Source organism: Gorilla gorilla, chromosome 13, assembly GCF_029281585.2.
Source record: "Gorilla gorilla gorilla isolate KB3781 chromosome 13, NHGRI_mGorGor1-v2.1_pri, whole genome shotgun sequence".
Lineage (NCBI taxonomy): Eukaryota > Metazoa > Chordata > Mammalia > Primates > Hominidae > Gorilla > Gorilla gorilla.
Window position 1 is genome coordinate 93,965,978 of NC_073237.2, and position 17,439 is coordinate 93,983,416.

Genomic DNA, 17,439 nt, shown 5'->3' on the forward strand with positions numbered 1-17,439 from the left:
GTTTTAATCTTGGTTTAGCCAAATACTAGCTGCGTTAATTTGGGAAGGTTATTTACCTCCCTGTGCTTTCGTTTCCTGAAGGTAATAATAATAGTATACATCTCATAATAGTAGTATATATCTCATGTTATGAGGATTAAATTATTAACATGTAAAATGCATAGAACAAGAACAGTGTCTGTCACATGATGAATGCTCAGTCATTCTGGCAATTTTTCTTTCTTTTTTTTTTTTCTTTTCGAAATGGGGTCTCACTTTGTTGCCCAGGCTGGAGGTGAGATCTAAGCTCATTGCAACCTCTGCCTCCTGTGCTCAAGCGATCCTTCCACTTCAGCCTCCTGAGTAGCTGGGACCACAGGCATGTGTCACCTAGCCTGGCAAATTTTTTGTAGAGTTGAGATTTCGCCATGTTGCCCTGGCTGGTCTCAAACTCCTGGGCTCAAGCAATTCGTCTGCCTCATTTTCCCAAAGTGTTGGGCTTATAGGCATGAGTCACTGCACCTGTCCATAATTATACTTAATAAGGTTATTTCTCAATAAAAGTACCTAGTTTTAGGTATGGTCCCTCTCTAGGCAACACAGCCTGTCTTGTGATTATTCATATTGTATGATTATTTGAAAACAAATGTTAGAAGTATTTTTAATTAAAAAATTCCAAAGATTAGTCTAAGCTGACTTTATCATTTTTAATATACATGTTCTTTATTTCAAAGTCAGGTTTCCTGGCAGCCATTTTACTGTTATAATTGTATATTGTACAATTAAGAAAATTTATAATTTTCATTGTGGGTACTGTCCTGTGTATTGTAAGATGCTCAGCGGTGTCCCTGACCTCTACCCTCTAAATGTCAATAGCACTCTCCCTGCCTCAGTTTTGACAACCAAAAATATCTCCAGAGAGTGCAATATGTCCCCTCAAGAGCAAAATTGCCCCCAGTTGAAAACTATTGCCATAAAAATTAATATTACCACCTAAGTCAAATTTGAGTTTCTTCTATTGTCTCTTTTCTGTTCTATGGTAAAGTGCTAATGACCAGTAGGAATTTAGTATATATGTAATCTATTTTGGAATAAAAATTTCTCAGATAATCAGTTACATATACAAAATTATCAGCTTGCTGCCGTCTTTGCTATATTCCATATGTAACCAAATACTTTAGTCAAAATTATGTAATGATCTACTTAGATATGTCTAACTGAAAATCTGGTTTACATTTAAGACTGCTAATGTTTGTGGTCGGGTATTTTTTTTTTGTGCAGGGGAAGCTAGAATGGGACCTCAAAATTTGTTTCTCCTGAATTTATATTTAATTGGTATCACCTCTGTAAGGTGCATATCCATCGCTTGCTAGAAGAGTATAAATATATAAAATACATATTACTCCCAAAACGAACAGGATTTTGTTTCTGTTCTGGCCTTTTACAAGTTGTTTATTAAAAAACATTAGAAATTGTAAAAAAAGATTAGAATCATCCAAAAGTCATTATTAAAGGTTTATTTTGTGTGTTTTGAACCTGTTTGCTATGAATATACTTAAGAATAAAATAATGCCATGTAGGGAATATGTTTTGAGCTTAGACAGTATATTATGGACATTTTTCAATTCATGCATGACTTTTTATGGCTATGTGGTGTTTGAATAGAATTTTCTCTCTGCATAGTTATTAATGGAAATAATTCACTCGGTTTAAAAAATAAACTCTGTAAGACTTGTATTATCCAAAATTATTTAGTTTCATATAATAATTGGTGTGTAAAGTAGGCAGTGGTTGTATGGTTAGGTATGAGATGTAGTAGAAAAAACACTACAGCTGATACTCTGGTGTATAAGTGAACATGACAATGGAATTTCCTGAAATATAGAGCTTTAACACTTCAGAACTTTTATCCCCATCACCCAGTTTAGTGCTTGGAACATAATAGTCTCTCAAATATTTGTTGAATAAGTAAAATAAATCTGTTTTCTAGGCCTGTAGTGTACACATTTGGTTTTCTTTCCAGGGTCCCGTCATGCCAGGGAGTCATTCAGTGGAAAGATTTGTAATAGAAGAGAATCTTCACTGCATCATTAAGTCCCACTGGAAGGAAAGGAAGACTTGGTAAGATTCTTTTCATGGTACTTTTAGAAGGGAGAGAAAGCAGCAATTTTGATAATTCAGTAAGAGCAAAATATATGTTGAGAGTGTAAGAAAATTTTATCCTCCTTACTCCCTGTATTGCTAAAATCAATTTCTAAAAACACTTGCTTTACTTTCTCGAGGTTCTTCACCCTTGTATAGTACTTTTCAAGGTGCTTTATAGTAATAAGCGTATGATGCCAGTGTGTTTGGTGTGGATATTTAGCATATGCTATGGAGAGCTTGAATGGCAAGTTATTTTGGGTTTGGATACCAATAGTTTTGCTCTGTTTTCTAGCATTTAGACACCCAAGCTTTGGAATTTTTTTTTTAAATAAAATTTTCTTCAACTTTGGAAAGTTTGGTTTAGATTTTAAGGTGGAAATGAATATAGTATTATGAGAGTGATCTACTCTATTAAAACTTCTTTAAGTTAGTACATCTGAATATGCTTCCTTAGTATTATTACCTAGACTCCTTTTGATCTTTCAAGAAATTTTGGATGCAGTAAAGATTTTCCTTGTGGTAGACAGAATAATTTATGCCATAGTTAAATGAAGTAACTGAAATCTAGGACATTTCAGAAAAGATTTTTCTTTGCTTATATCTAAACACATTGCTTTTGAAACTGCTTATTTGACTTTTCTTGTGTCTTCGTATACTTATTAAACTTAAATTACACTTTTTATAGTGCTGCACAGTTAGTGAGCTATCCAGGGAAGAACAAGATCCCCTTGAACTACCACATAGTTGAGGTATGAATTCCATGTGGAGCGTGTTTCTGAGTTTCAGAATCTTTCTGTTGGCTTTAAAGTATGATCTACTCTTGGCTTATTTATTTATTTATTTATTTATTTATTGCTACTTGTCCAGCATTCAGAATTAACAGAAGCGAGGAAATTGCTGTCGGTTTTGGTGCTCTATTAGCCATGTTAGTAAAGAGAAAAAAGGAGATTGAAACCAGTAGCCAAATGGAATTTTGAGTTGCCTATAAGTTATTTATATAGTATGTCTTCATTCATGGATAGTTGTTGTGGATAATGTAAGTTACCTCTAGCTCTGTCAATACATTGTCCACTTAACAGACGTATAAGTGATTTAAATACTTTAAAATATCATTTTAGACAGATAACATATCTTTAATTGTGTTTATCTGGCCTCTCAGTACTAGCATAAACTTAGTTAGTGTATTATTTCCTGTAACACAAAGTGTAGATGAATCATCGTTTATTCTTAGAAATCTAAAGAGCCAAGCAGTTTAGAAATAGAGTAGCAACACTTTTGACTTCATATTAACTCATACAAAAGGTTGATGTTAGTATACAGTTGAATACATTATAGAGATTTATATCGAAAAACAGTGTTCACTTGACACGTGAGTCAAACTGTTAACTGCATTTTTTTTTTTTTTTCCAAATGGAGCCTTGCTCTGTCGCCCAGGCTGGAGGGCAGTGGCGTGATCTTGGCTCACTGCAGCCTCCGCCTCCGGGGTTCAAGCAATTCTTCTGCCTCAGCCTCCTGAGTAGCTGGAACTACAGGCGCACACCACCACGCCCGGCTAATTTTTGTATTTTTAGTAGAGACAGGGTTTCACCATATTGGCCAGGCTGGTCTTGAACTCCTGACCTCGTGATCTGCCTGCCTTGGGCTCCCAAGGTGCTGGGATTACAGGCATGAGCCACTGTGCCAGCCCACTGCATTATGTCTTTATATTAAAGTATTCATGGGCCAGGCTCAGTGGCTCATACCTATAATTCCAGCAATTTGGGGGGCTCAGGCAGGTTGATAACTTGAGCTCAGGAGTTCGAGACCAGCCTGGGCAACATGGCAAAATCCTGTCTCCACTAAAAATACAAGAAAAAAAAGAAAGAGCCAGCCATGGTGGCACGCACCTGTGGTGCCAGCTACTTAGGGGTGGGAGGATCACTTGAGCCTAGGAGGTCAAGGCTGCAGTGAGCTGAAATTGTGCTTCTGCACTCCAGCCTGGGTGACAGAGTGAGAGTCCGTCTCAAAATAAATAAATAGTATTCATGAAAGAGACAGCATAGGATGTATTAAGAGTCGTATCCTCTACAAACTGAGCTAGCTGGGCCTGATAGGATGTATTAAGGTTCACATTTTATTAATATTGCACTTTTGTGCCTTTTTTAAAAAAGTACTGTGTATTTCCTATCTTTACAAAACTTGGATATACTTAATGCTGTGAACTTGGCTCAATGACATGTCTGAAATGCAAAATGTCATTTTTAAATCTGCAAAATGTATAGAAATTCATCAGACCGAAGTGTAGAAGTGTGAGAGATAGGTAAGAGTAAAGGATGCAGACTAGGGCTTTAGAATTCTAGGCAGGTGGTCCACCAATTATACAGAGAGAGTAGGAAGGAAGTTTCTGAATAAGAGGCATGGCAAAGAAGTCTTGGACTGCCAGAAAGATCTGGGCATCTATTTCAAGTAACAGTGTGGAATGACTTGATTTTCTTGTTTCCTGACCCCAAAGTCTAAAAGAATTCTTTTTTTTTTTTTTTTTTTTTTTTGAGATGGAGTCTCGCTCTGTCGCCTAGGCTGGAGTACAGTGACACGACCTCAACTCAGTGCAACCTCCGCCTCCTGGGTTCAAGCAGTTCTCCTGCCTCAGGCTCTCAAGTTGCTGGGACTATAGGTGCCCACCACCACACCCAGCTAATTTTTGTATTTTTTGTAGAGACAGAGTTTCACCGTGTTGGCCAGGCTGGTCTCGAACTCCTGACCTCAAGTAATCTGCCTGCCTCAGCCTCCCAAAGTGCTGGGATTACAGGCGTGAGCCACTGCGCCCAGCCTAAGAGTTCTTGTTATTTATAGGAATGAAACTGTCATGGATCTTTTGAGCCCCTCAAAAAGCTGTACATCCTGGCTCAGCTGTGGTGCTTTCAAAGTTGGAATTTAATTGCATAGTTCTCTGGGAGGAGTGTAGATCAAATAAGCATTAGTGTCGTGTGTTTTTATTTGATCGAATTATAGAGAGAAGAAATTTTCATTACAGTTTTCAGTTTTAGATTTTTGTGTTTGAAAGAGCATAATTTTAAATATTAAAAAGTAATTCCATTTTCATTATGAATGCCATGGAGTTAGAGCTCAGATTTAGAATGTTAAGGTCTTTCTAATAGAAGTGCAAAGATAGCAGTTGGATTGAATTGTGACTCATGATTCTTTTGTAGGTGATCTTTGCAGAGCTGTTTCAACTTCCAGCACCCCCTCACATTGATGTGATGTACACAACACTCCTCATTGAACTGTGCAAACTTCAACCTGGCTCTCTACCCCAAGTTGTATCCTTTTCTTTATTTTTAAACTTAATCTCTTTGGCCTGGTCTTAAAAGATTATTAAATATTTCTGCTTGTGGGTTTAAATTTTGTAGGTAAAAAATGTGGCTTTTGAAGTGTGTTGTGTGTGTGTATTACATGTAAGTACTTGTATGTCTGTAAATACATATGTACCTATACATATGTAGATACATCCTTCACTATTTGGGTCAGGGAGTTCAAAAATAGACAACAATAAAATTTGTTGCCTAGATTGACTTTTCCTCTCACAATAGATTTCTCTGAAGCATGTGATGCTTGCTGTTTGATATAGCATTTTACCCACAGTAGAACTTCTTTCAGAGTTGGAATTAATCTTCCCAAACCCTGCCACTGCTTTATTAGCTAAGTTTCTATGATATTCTAAATCCTTCGTTGTCATTCAGCAGTGTTCACAAGGAGTTGATTCCATCTCAAAAAAAACACTTTCTTTGCTCATACATAGAAAGCATCTTCTTATTTTTTAAAGTTTTATTATGGAATTGCAGCAATTAATAATGGAAAAGCTTGTTTTATTGTAAAAATTACCAGTATGTGACACAGAGACATGAAGCAAGCAGATGCCATTGGAAAAATGGTGCCAGTAGACTTGCTCGTTGCAGGGTTGCTACAAACCTTCAGTTAAAAAAAAAAAAAAAAGCAGTTTCTGCTAAGCACAATGAAACAATGTATGCCTGTGCGTATGGAGGAGCATGGGGAAATTTGGGAGGTGATGAAAATATTATCTTGATTTCACGAGTGTATGCAGGTCAGATTCATTATACATCACTGATATTTCAAAGCTGTAAGAAAAAACAAAAACAAGATTGATTGTGTGAAAAGATGTTCAGCATTATTAATCATTATAAAGACTTGAAATGTTTTATTTCTATTCTTGTCTATTACAACTTATTTGGGATAAAAGTGGAGAATAGTTTTCCTTATCCTAAATTCACAGCTTGCACAGGCAACTGAAATGCTATACATGCGTTTGGACACAATGAACACTACCTGTGTAGACAGGTACAGTAATCGCTTTACTGCTGAGCTGAGTTAGCAGCTTTTACTTCCTGTACTTCATAAAGGAATTTGATAAATACATTTTTAAGAATTTCCATGTTTAGTTTTTTTTCTTGCCTCCCAAAATAACCTTTGTATAATAACCAGACTCATACTTAATGTAACATTACGTTTTTTGATGTCCATGCTATGATTTTCTTTAATTTCATTCTCTGGTCAAGTATCAAAGACTATACTTTGGCTCTGCCATTTATAAAATGTTTTATCTGCAATTTCTTTTTTTTATTTGAGACAGGATCTTGCTCTGTCACCCAGGCTGGAGTGCAGTGGGATGAGCATAGCTCACTATAACCTTGAACTTGTGGGCTCAAGCAATCCTCCTGCCTTAGTCTCCATCCCGAGTAGCTGGGATTACAGGCATGAGCCACTGCACCTGGCCTACAATTTCATAAATCTTTTTTTTTTTTTTTCTTGCTTCAGTTTCATCATCTTTTATATGGAGAAAATAATATGTACCTTGGAAGTTGTGAGAATTAAATAATAAACATGTTAGGTGCCCACACAAAACAGGTACTAGAATTGTATCTGTCATTGACCTAAAAAGGATAAAGAGAGTTGGCAGAAGATACAACTGCATGTAGGGGAATATGCTTTTCATTAACTCTGTAAAATCGGGTTTTATCTGTTTGAAGGCTTATATAAGTTTCTGTTCTAAATCCCAGTCATTCTTCCTTTTTCTCTGCCTACCTCCCCCTTCTCTACGTAGGTTTATTAATTGGTTTTCTCATCATCTAAGTAACTTCCAGTTCCGTTGGAGCTGGGAAGATTGGTAAGTTATGGTGTGTTTTATCTTTTTCTGTAGTCAAAAAACTACTAATGTTTAAAACTGTAACATAAAAGTGTCTGAAATATTTAATTTCTTGGAAACTATTTGTAGTTAAGTACAAATAGTTACAAGTGCAATTATAACTTAACAAAACTTGTAAGTTGTTATAAGTTAACAGATAATTATAGTACAAATGGGTGTAAGTGCAGATTATATGTAAGCATTGATAAAACTACATTTCCTCCTTAGGTCAGATTGTCTTAGTCAAGATCCTGAAAGTCCCAAACCAAAGTTTGTAAGAGAAGTTCTAGAAAAATGTATGAGGTAAGTTTTTTTGTGTTTTCTCCTTTGTTTAGGACTTTTAACTTCTTTGGGAGGATTTCTTTCTCTTCTCTGCACTTGTGATGTGTGTTCAGAATATTGGATTCAAAATCCACTTACTCATCTTCCATCCCATTTTTAATCAAGATTTAGGCTAAGAAAAATTAGGCAACCATGCCATATAGATTCCATGTGAATTTAAGCCAGTAAGTTCTTTTAAAGATGTTACAGGCCGGGCGCAGTGGCTCATGCCTGTAATCCCAGCACTTTGGGAGGCCAAAGCGGGTGGATCACATGATGTGAGGAGTTCAGACTAGCATGGCCAACATGGGGAAACCCCCTCTCTACTAAAAAATAAAAATTTTCGAGGCGTGTTGGCGAACGTCTATAATCCCAGCTACTTGGGAGGCTGAGGGAGGAGAGTCCTTTGAGCCAAGATTGCGCCACTGCACTCCAATCTGGCCGACAGAGCGATACTCTTATCTCAAAAAAATAAAATAAAAAAGGTGTTATATATGAAATGAATTCAGATTTATAGAAAAGTTGGCACAACATTACAAAGAATTCTGTATCCTCTTCACCTAGATTCCATAGCTATTAACATTTTATCATGTTTGCTCTCATGCTCACTCCCTTTTCGTCTCTCCGTAGAGACCCATTATGTTGGTTTTCCTTTGAGAATAAGCTGCATACCCAGCTGATGTAATGGCCCATTATCCTTTAATGTTCCATTACATATCTTCCCAAAACAAAACCACTCTCCTACCTAGGCAGCATACAACCTTTTAGATCAGAAAATTAGCTGTGGTACAATCCTACCACATAATTCACAGGTGCTGCTGAAATTTTGCCAGCCGTCCCAACACCTGTATTTCCTGTCTGGTCTGGAGTGTTTTTTTTTTTGTTTTGTTTTGTTTTTTTTGAGATGGAGTCTCGCTCTGTCACCCAGGCTGGAGTGCAGTGGCACGATCTCGGCTCACTGCAAGCGCCACCTCCGGGTTCACGCCATTCTCCTGCCTCAGCCTCCTGGTAGCTGGGACTACAGGCGCCCGCCACCACGCCTGGCTAATTTTTTGTAGTTTTAGTAGAGACGGGGTTTCACTGTGTTAGCTGGGATGATCTCGATCTCCTGACCTCGTGATCCGCCCGCCTCGGCCTCCCAAAGTGCTGAGATTACAGGCATGAGCCACCGTGCCCAGCCTGGTCTGGAATCTTATCCAGGTACATATATAGTGTTGAGTTGTCATTCTCTTCAGATTCCTTCAGTCTTGAACACTTAACTCTTTTTCTATCTTTGTGTTTTTACCAGTTTGAAAGAGTCTAGACCTTACTTGGATTGCTCTGATATTTCTCATGAGCAGACTGAGGTCTTAAATTGTTAATGCTCTTGGTGTGTCACTTCTAGAGGCACATGATTCCCACCACTGGTGATGTTAATCTTGATCCACCTGGTCATGTCAATATCTGCCAGCTTTCTCTACCTTAACCTCACCATTTTTCCCTTTAGTAGAATTGATTAGTATTTTAGATATTCTGAAGTTTTACTCTTACTCTGTTCTTCATCAGATCTCCATCCTGCTTTTAGCAGCTACCACTAAGATGGTTGCCAAGTGATGATTTTCTCATTCCATTATTTTTTCTACATTTATTAGTGGGCCTTCTGTAAGAGCTGTCCTTTCTCCCCCATTTATTTTTTCCTTTATTTATATATCACTAGGGACTAATTAATTTATATTTCATTCGATGGGTTATAAACTATGAGGATTATTTATTTTGATGCCCAAATTGTCCCTGATATGTAGTTCGGTAAGCTCTGTCTCTCTCTCTCTCTCTCTCTCTCTCTCTCTCTCTCTCTATATATATATATATATATATATATTTTTTTTTTTTAACGTCCTCAGCCATTCATTGAGCATTCCCTTATTTTCTAGAACAACATGTTTAGGATCATCTTGCGTTTTCTTGCCCTATCGCTGGAATCATCTATTTATTCATGGAGCCCTAATTTCTAGTAAAGTAGTAATGGAATATGGTATTTAGGAGCCAAGATCTGGGCACTTGATATGCTCATTGCCATTGGGGTGTCATTGGTTCTAAACCTCTTGGTGGACACACATCCATCCATCCATAACTGTTTTTATGTCCACCTGTGTGTATATATGCCTCCAATTCCAACTCAATACCTTATTTCTACACTTCTTCTCTACCATGATTTGTAAATACCTTCTCAGGCAGTAAGAAACTTGGCTTCCATTATCCTCAATATTTATTTATTTGATAGAATATAGCCAGTTTCCAAAGCGTGCAGTCATCTCCACCATGCCCCATCATCACCCCACATATTTGGCCACCAGGCTCATGAGCTCACTCACCCGCACCTCAGTGCAAGCCAGTGAGTTTTGCAGTATACCTGAGATTTGGTGTGCTGGCTTAGACAAAAACTCAAAGGATTTTTTTTTCCCTTTCACTTCTTGGTTGTCAGCTGAGTTCAAGTTGTTGGAGATCGTGACTTTCCAGGTAAGTTGGGTGTTACCGAAGAATGGGACTGATAAAAGATATTTTCTGAGGCTGTTATTTGTATTGTAGGTTGTCTTACCATCAGCGTATATTAGATATTGTTCCTCCTACCTTCTCAGCTCTATGTCCTGCAAACCCAACCTGCATTTACAAGTATGGAGATGAAAGTAGCAGTAAGTAATGAAACTAATCCCTCTGTCTTTAAAAGGTACCAGTTCAAGTATATCTGAAGTTAGTTGTTTAAAGTGGAGAAATTGAACTTTTTCTTTTCTTGGGGTTTGTATTTCCTGTATTTGAAAGGTGGTCTATCATTAGCCACTGTTTTATTTGCCCTGTCATCATTTTGAGGATTTGGTTGTGATAAAATTAATTACTACTGGCTTATCATTTTTTCTCTTTTGAATGTGTTAAGTATGGCAAGATGAATTTATAGTTAGAACTTACTAAACTGAAAATGTGTATTTGTCATGGTGATGGAGGTTACTTGAATTCATTATCTTGTTCAGGTGTGGTATTGAGAACATAGATGCACATATTTGTGGCAGTATGCCTTTAAAAGTAAATTCTTAATTATGATTTTCTTACCTTTTGGCCACATAATCTCTGAAATTGCACCATAAATCAGGGAGTGTAATTTGATGTGCCATTTTGCCCTTTGCATAGTATTTACACTTAATGAAGGTAAAGTATTATACATTGTTGATCACTGGTAGAGTTAGGTGTGGAGTTTTTTCACCTTGTTCTTTGCAGATTACACTTAACACAGCCCCTCCATGATCCTTCCATTTTGTGTTGTGTAGAGGTTCTTTGTATCTCATAACTTTCTGCTATTCTTTGCTTTTCATACTGTGTGCCTGTTTCTCCACCTCTGTCTCTGACTGTACCTGTTTTCCTTGAAATAAACTGTGTCGGTCCTGGTACATTTCCTATTTCATTATGTCAACTCTGAAAAATAGATATGATTATCAAAACTACAATGAGGAAATGACTTCCAAGAGGTCAAGCTAGAATGAGATTGCTTTTGAGTGGTGGAGCCCAAATTCAGGCATAGGTGCACTAACTGAGTGGCCATGCTGTTAGCCACTGTGCTTTTTGGCAGATCAAAGGTTCATGCAGCACTTAGAAGTGCCGGGTTTTGAGTTTTGTCCTGTACTGGTTCCGAGAATGATAAGGTATAGTCTTTGCTATCAGAAAGCTCAGACTTCTGTTGAAGATTAAGCTTTCTTTTTTCCCCATAGGAATAACTCCGCCTAACATTCAAGGCCTTCGTAACCATTGTTCCTACTTTGTTATTTTTCACTTCTCCCCACATGGACCTCTATTTCTGCCAGGTCCATGTACTTTTTTATTTTTTCCATACTCCTTGTTCTTGGCGTTGCCATTACCCCAGTCTGGAAAGTCCTTTCTAGCTCCACTTCCTTTTCTCCTTCTAGATTCTAGCCCAAGCTCAATAGCTGTAAATATTTTTTAACCTTTAGCAAGCCAGTTTTGTATTGCTTCCTGGCTGTGTCTAATGTGAATATCTTGGTTCCCCAGCTAGAATGTAGACTGGTGACAGGGGATTCTGTTTTTCTTCGCCTTCTTTCTTTTAGAGAAAAAGCTCACAGCAGGTGTAATATGACTGTCCTCACATGACTGTTGTAATTTACTTTATTCATTCCAGTAACTCATACTGTATAACAGGATTGCCTTTTTTGTTACCTCTTTGTCTACCTTACATTAAAAGCAGATTTCTTGTTGCTCTGGTGATGCCTTACGGTGTATATTAGCACAAATTTTTATAATAAGGACTCAACTGATACCAACCAATAGTAAATACAAGGAGTCCCATCACGTGAGCATCTGACTTACGTAGATTCAAGCTTGTGGACTCAGCAAAAAAGAAAAGTACAAAAAACAAAACCTCTTTGAAGTTGGCAGCCATTACCTTGTTGAGACTCAGACTTACTTCATTTCCACGGTCCCGAGGAAAGAAAGAGGAAGTGGGTGTTGGCAAAATGAAAGAGAAGTACGTTGGTTCTGGGATTTTGAGCCCAGGAGAGTTGAGGGCATTAAAAGACAGTTTAACTGTGTCCACTTTTCTCCTTACCATTCATCTTGAGGATGATCAGCACCTTGTGCTCTAAATTTTACTTAGCTAAGTGTCCTTAATGAATTGTTGAAATGAGAATTGTCCCTTTTTAGGTGAAAAACCATTAACCTATTAGAAAAAGCTTTCACATATGGTATTTATATGTGATTAAATATTGACCTTGGGATAAAGAGCATCCTATTTTGAAAGGAAGAATTTAAAAAAATTTTTCTCAGTTATTTAACTGTTCATTAGAATAGTCTTGAAACCTGATCTGTCATTCCCCTTACCCCCAATTCTGTGTTTAGATTCTCTTCCTGGACATTCTGTTGCCCTCTGTTTAGCTGTTGCCTTTAAAAGTAAGGCAACCAATGATGAAATCTTCAGCATTCTGAAAGATGTACCAAATCCTAACCAGGATGATGACGACGGTAAGTGGAATTCAGTATTTCTTAAGTGGAACTATGTATAGGCCAACTTAAAGCATAAACATAACTCTGGCAACATGATGCTCTTAAAGCAATATATCTGTATCTGTTTGACCTGTTCAGACTGTTGTTCTTAGCACCCCAGGTATTTTCCCCTTATATAAAAAAAGATCCTAACATTTCTGTGATATAGCTTACTTAAGAATATAAACTTCATTGTAAATACAAAGTGAAATATGTTACCATTCAAGGATTTTTAACCCCTGCTTTCACCATAGAGAAGTTCCTGAATAGAAAGACTCGGTGTGTTATAAAGTTGGATGTTTTCTCCAAGTTAAGCTATTAGAATAATAATGTTTAACATTTAAACTCAGTTATATACCATATAATTCCAACCAGAATCCTAGGAGTTTTTCTGGGCAAGAGTGGGAAAATTGACAAAATAATTTATACAGTTGCCTGAATCAATAAATGGATATGCACATAGAAAAACTACTGAATCAAAATAAGATATTAGTGGCCTTTGGGTATTTATTACTGGGATTTTGTTTGGATATCTCTAAGAAACTTGTATTATGATATTAGAGAAAATGAGTTTAGAAAGCATAAGCCAAAATGATGGCATTAAATTCAGATGTTGTCAGACATCTTAAGACATAAGCTTAAGTGTTAAGGGTTTGCTGGGTTTTTTGGTTTTTTTTTTTTGGTATTAATATAATAGAGACTAATGAATAAGGAAACCTGTGTGATTTTTTTTTTTTCAAGGAATGGATGATAGAATTAAGACAGTCATATAAAACTAAGACTTAAAATTACAAGTGGTTTCATATTTTCAGTGTTTGAAATCAGTGATGGTCTTTTATTGTTTATTAGAACCAAAAAACATTACACAAATATCTGTGTATAGATGTGAGCAACCATCTATTTAGCATTTGAGGTAAGGCACCAAGGAATTGCTGTGCTTACATTTTTCTGTTTTACTATAAAATATTTTTCAGATGAAGGATTCAGTTTTAACCCATTGAAAATAGAAGTCTTTGTACAGACTCTGCTACACTTGGCAGCCAAATCATTCAGCCACTCCTTCAGTGCTCTTGCAAAGTATGTATGAGTACAGAGCCTTGCTTGAGAGTTTGGAATTTTGCTTGGTGAACACCAGTGGTATGGTAATTTTTACCTAAGATTGTTGAATATGAAGATCTTAATAGTGTATAATTGGATACAGTGGGTTTGGGTTTGTGGTAGCTAAAATCCATATCCTAAGGCTTCCGTCAGTCTGTTTGTACAGTTGGCATATATACATGGTAAGTGCTTTTTTTCATATAGACATTTAAAGAAACTAGTGAAAAACCTAGATTTTTGGGACAGTCATATGCAGTTGGAAGTTCCCACGCTAAGTATCTTTCCAAAGCAATGTAAGAAGAAATTAGAATCAGCTACATTGTTGGGAGTCACGCAAAGGTTGGCATCTGAAGACAGGTATTTTTAACTTGTCAGACAGGGTCCAAAGGAAGAAAGAGCACATAGATTTTCCTTCAGCCAAGCAGAGAAACTGGACATCTCACCCCGTCTCTGTCTCCAAGGCTTTATATTACTTGCAGGGTTCCCACAGAAGATGCAGTTTGAATATTTCACCATGTTTGAAGACAGTTCCTTAGTCCTTACCTATTCTTTTAAACTGTAGCCCTGGGCTAACGGTAGTATATTGTAAATGTCTTGAGATTTTGTGACAGCTTCCTTAAAAACTATGAATCTGTAATCACACTTTTTGCATCCTTAATGGTTAATACTTAGTTATTTTGCATTTATATATTGCATTATAAATTGAGTAACATTGAAAAGGCTTTGAAAACACTAAAATGTTTAATGAATAAGTATATATGGTATTTTTTTCCCATCATTATCAAAAGGTTTCATGAAGTCTTCAAAACCCTAGCTGAAAGTGATGAAGGAAAGTTACATGTGCTAAGAGTTATGTTTGAGGTCTGGAGGAACCATCCACAGGTAAAAATTATTTAATTAGACATGTTGAAGCTCTGATTGTATGGGTATAAAAATAAGGCCGTTAATTGCCATTGTTCTGTTTGTAAAACATGAAATTTGACTCTGCCTAGATAATGGTTTTTAGATCTAATTCTTTCAGTGCTATGGGAGTGATGATGTTTCATTCATTCTTGAAAGAGCAAGCATTATTATGATTTGGTTTTGAACTATAATATCTCAACATGTTTTAAATGTTCAGGAAAAGGTTTATCTAGTCTATCCAGTTTCTAAATACAAGCTCCAGATTTCTCAAACCTTGATATATATTGTGTATGACAAAGAAACATTTAAATAAATTTCATAAAACAGTGAGTGTGTAATGATAAAACATTGTTTTACATTTAACTTCTGGGGTTCATTGAAATTATGTATTTTTTTGAATAGGTATTAGTACCTGAAATTTAAATTTTTCTTTGGAGGCAGAGTCTCACTCTGTCACCCAGGCTGGAGTGCAGTGGCGCAATCTTGGCTCACTGCAACCTCCGCCTCCTGGGTTCAAGTGATTCCCCTGCCTCAGCCTCCCGAGTAGCTGGGATTACAGGCGTCCACCACCACACCTGGCTGATTTTTGTATTTTTAGTAGAGATGGGGTTTCACCATGTTGGCCAGGCTGGTCTGGAACTCCTGACCTCAGGTGATCTGCCCACCTCGGCCTCCCAAAGTGTGCTAGATTACAGGCGTGAGCCACTGCGCCTGGCCAGTTTTTTCAAATTTTAACTGTTATCATTCAGAGTTTTTGTTTAGTCAACCTGTTTCTTGTAGTGCTAGAGCAAAGCAAAGGGGAGAATAAATCTTAAGACCTAATGATCAGGCCAGGTGTCGTGGCTCTTACCTGTAATCCTAGCATTTTGGGAGGCCGAGGTGGATGGATCACTTGAAGCCCGGAGTTCGAGACCAGCTTAGGCAATACGGTGAAACCCCGTCTATACTAAAATTACAAAAATTAGCCGGGCATGGTGGTGCACACCTGTAATCTCAGCTGCTCAGGAGGTTGAGGCAGGAGAATTGCTTGAACCTAGGAGGTGGAGGTTGCAGTGAGCTGAGATCGTGCCACTCCACTCCCGCCTAGGTGACAGAGCAACTCTGTCTCCCAAAAAAAAAAAGACCTAATGGTCAGATTGATCAATCAATTCCATAGCCACCAAAACTAAATTTTATAGCCCTCCTATTTTACTTTTATAGCAGCAGTGTGGTGGCACATATATATGTGTGTGTGTGTGTGTGTGTGATTTACTTGAATAATTCTTCTCTCATTGTAGATGATTGCTGTACTAGTGGATAAGATGATTCGTACACAAATAGTTGATTGTGCTGCCGTAGCAAATTGGATCTTCTCTTCAGAACTATCTCGTGACTTTACCAGGTAATATAAATTATTTTATGAAACTTGTGTTCCCTAAGAATTGATATATGTGTGGTCTCTTATACATAAGCTTCAAATTCTGGTCCAAACCAGGTTGATATTAATATACTAACGGTCCAATCTGGTAGGATTGGACGTGGCAAAAATTCCTAGACAGTGGAAACATACACAGCCTGTCAGGTTGCAGCGTCTCTTAGCAGGGACACTCTTAAGTTGAATCAAGACTAAGCCAGTGAAGTAGAAATCCTGTTGAAGGATCCAGACTGTTGGGAGAGAAAACTAGCAAGAGCCAGCTATGTGCAGAGTCTCAGCTAGTCCAGATGGAACTCAGGAAGGGTTCCAGCTTCAGTGGGGATGGCACCTAGAATGCACACCAGGAAGTAGGAGAAATCAAAGTCAAAGTAGAGTAAATCATGGAGGGATCCAGGAAAGCTTGGTGATTAACAAGACACCTGAGGGATGGGGGAAAGGGGTTCTCACCACAGTCATAATCTTAGGTTTAATGCAGAAGATTCATTCTGCCCTCATTCCCCCTAACAGAAAGAAAGTTTTTGCTGTTTGGTTCTTATTTATGAAGTTCATGGACTTTACAGTTGATAGGACCAGGGCAGCAGGAGTTGACACAAAGCAGGAAACTGAAGCAAATTACTTGTAAAAACATAAAAGTCCATCACAACCTTTAACTTTTCCACTGTATCTGTTACTGCCAGAGGACACTGATCAGAAATATACTGAATTGTTAGGGTGATAGGGTGTGATCTAAGGTTATCATACCGGCCAGGTTGGCCTTCATAAACAAAGACAACAGAAGAACCTTTTCAGATTTGTAAACTCTCAGAAAACTAACCACCCGAGTATGTTTTAACCATTGTCCTGAGTGATTTACGTTTTCAATTCATTTTATCCTTACCGCATCACCGTAGAGAAGGTTCCATTATTGTCCACATTTTACAGAATAGGGAAGTGTCACAGAGTGCTTTATCCTGCCCAAAGTCACACAACTAAGCGCAGAGCCAGCATTCAAACCCAGGCATTCTGGAATCTGTATAGTGCTCAACAGCTCCATCTGTTCTTTAACACCTAGCTCAAATATTTGTAACTCTGCAAACCTTTCCCTGACTATAGTCCACCCCCTCCAGAGTTAAAGTGCTCTGCTCTTTTGTCCTGTTTCCTAACATTCTAGACTTGGAGTTTTATGAACAGATTGTTTTATTATCTTCCACTTAAACTATTATTTGGGTCAAAATTTGTAGAAGGAAGTACAGTTGACCCTTGAACAACATCAGGGGTTAGAGACACTGACTTTGCCCCACCCACCCCACCCCCACACAGTCAAAAATCTGCATAGAACTTTGAACTGCATGGAAAATTTAACTAGTAGCCTACTGTTGACCAGAAGCCTTAGTGATAACGT

At 37.5% G+C, this 17,439-nt stretch overlaps 2 protein-coding genes across 7 annotated transcripts in view; one reads left to right on the plus strand and one right to left on the minus strand.

The window, feature by feature from the left end:
- Positions 1 to 17,439, plus strand: part of NCBP1 (nuclear cap binding protein subunit 1) — a 40,375-nt gene that overhangs the window by 15,105 nt on the left and 7,831 nt on the right. For all 4 annotated transcript variants that reach the window (XR_008668219.2, XM_004048328.4, XM_019033502.4 and 1 more), the window contains 11 exons: positions 2,003 to 2,100; positions 2,810 to 2,873; positions 5,313 to 5,423; positions 6,395 to 6,459; positions 7,223 to 7,285; positions 7,532 to 7,606; positions 10,190 to 10,293; positions 12,500 to 12,622; positions 13,618 to 13,720; positions 14,530 to 14,623; positions 15,922 to 16,025. Coding sequence is in view for 3 of the 4 variants with exons in the window: in XM_004048328.4 (XP_004048376.1) it covers positions 2,003 to 2,100; positions 2,810 to 2,873; positions 5,313 to 5,423; positions 6,395 to 6,459; positions 7,223 to 7,285; positions 7,532 to 7,606; positions 10,190 to 10,293; positions 12,500 to 12,622; positions 13,618 to 13,720; positions 14,530 to 14,623; positions 15,922 to 16,025 (1,004 nt within the window). In the remaining variant the exon portion in view is untranslated. The remainder of the gene's footprint in view (positions 1 to 2,002; positions 2,101 to 2,809; positions 2,874 to 5,312; positions 5,424 to 6,394; positions 6,460 to 7,222; positions 7,286 to 7,531; positions 7,607 to 10,189; positions 10,294 to 12,499; positions 12,623 to 13,617; positions 13,721 to 14,529; positions 14,624 to 15,921; positions 16,026 to 17,439) is intronic.
- The window catches only part of XPA (XPA, DNA damage recognition and repair factor), a 42,955-nt gene continuing 31,464 nt past the window's right edge, over positions 5,949 to 17,439 (minus strand). Inside the window, exon 7 of one of the 3 annotated variants that reach the window (XM_019033504.4) lies at positions 5,949 to 6,239. In XM_019033504.4, coding sequence (XP_018889049.1) covers positions 6,223 to 6,239 — 17 coding nt within the window. In that variant the 3' untranslated portion in view covers positions 5,949 to 6,222. Of the gene's footprint in view, positions 6,240 to 8,911; positions 15,746 to 16,024; positions 16,387 to 17,439 lie in introns of those variants that run through there. The other 2 variants (XM_055350026.2, XM_055350027.2) reach the window with 2 other exon arrangements.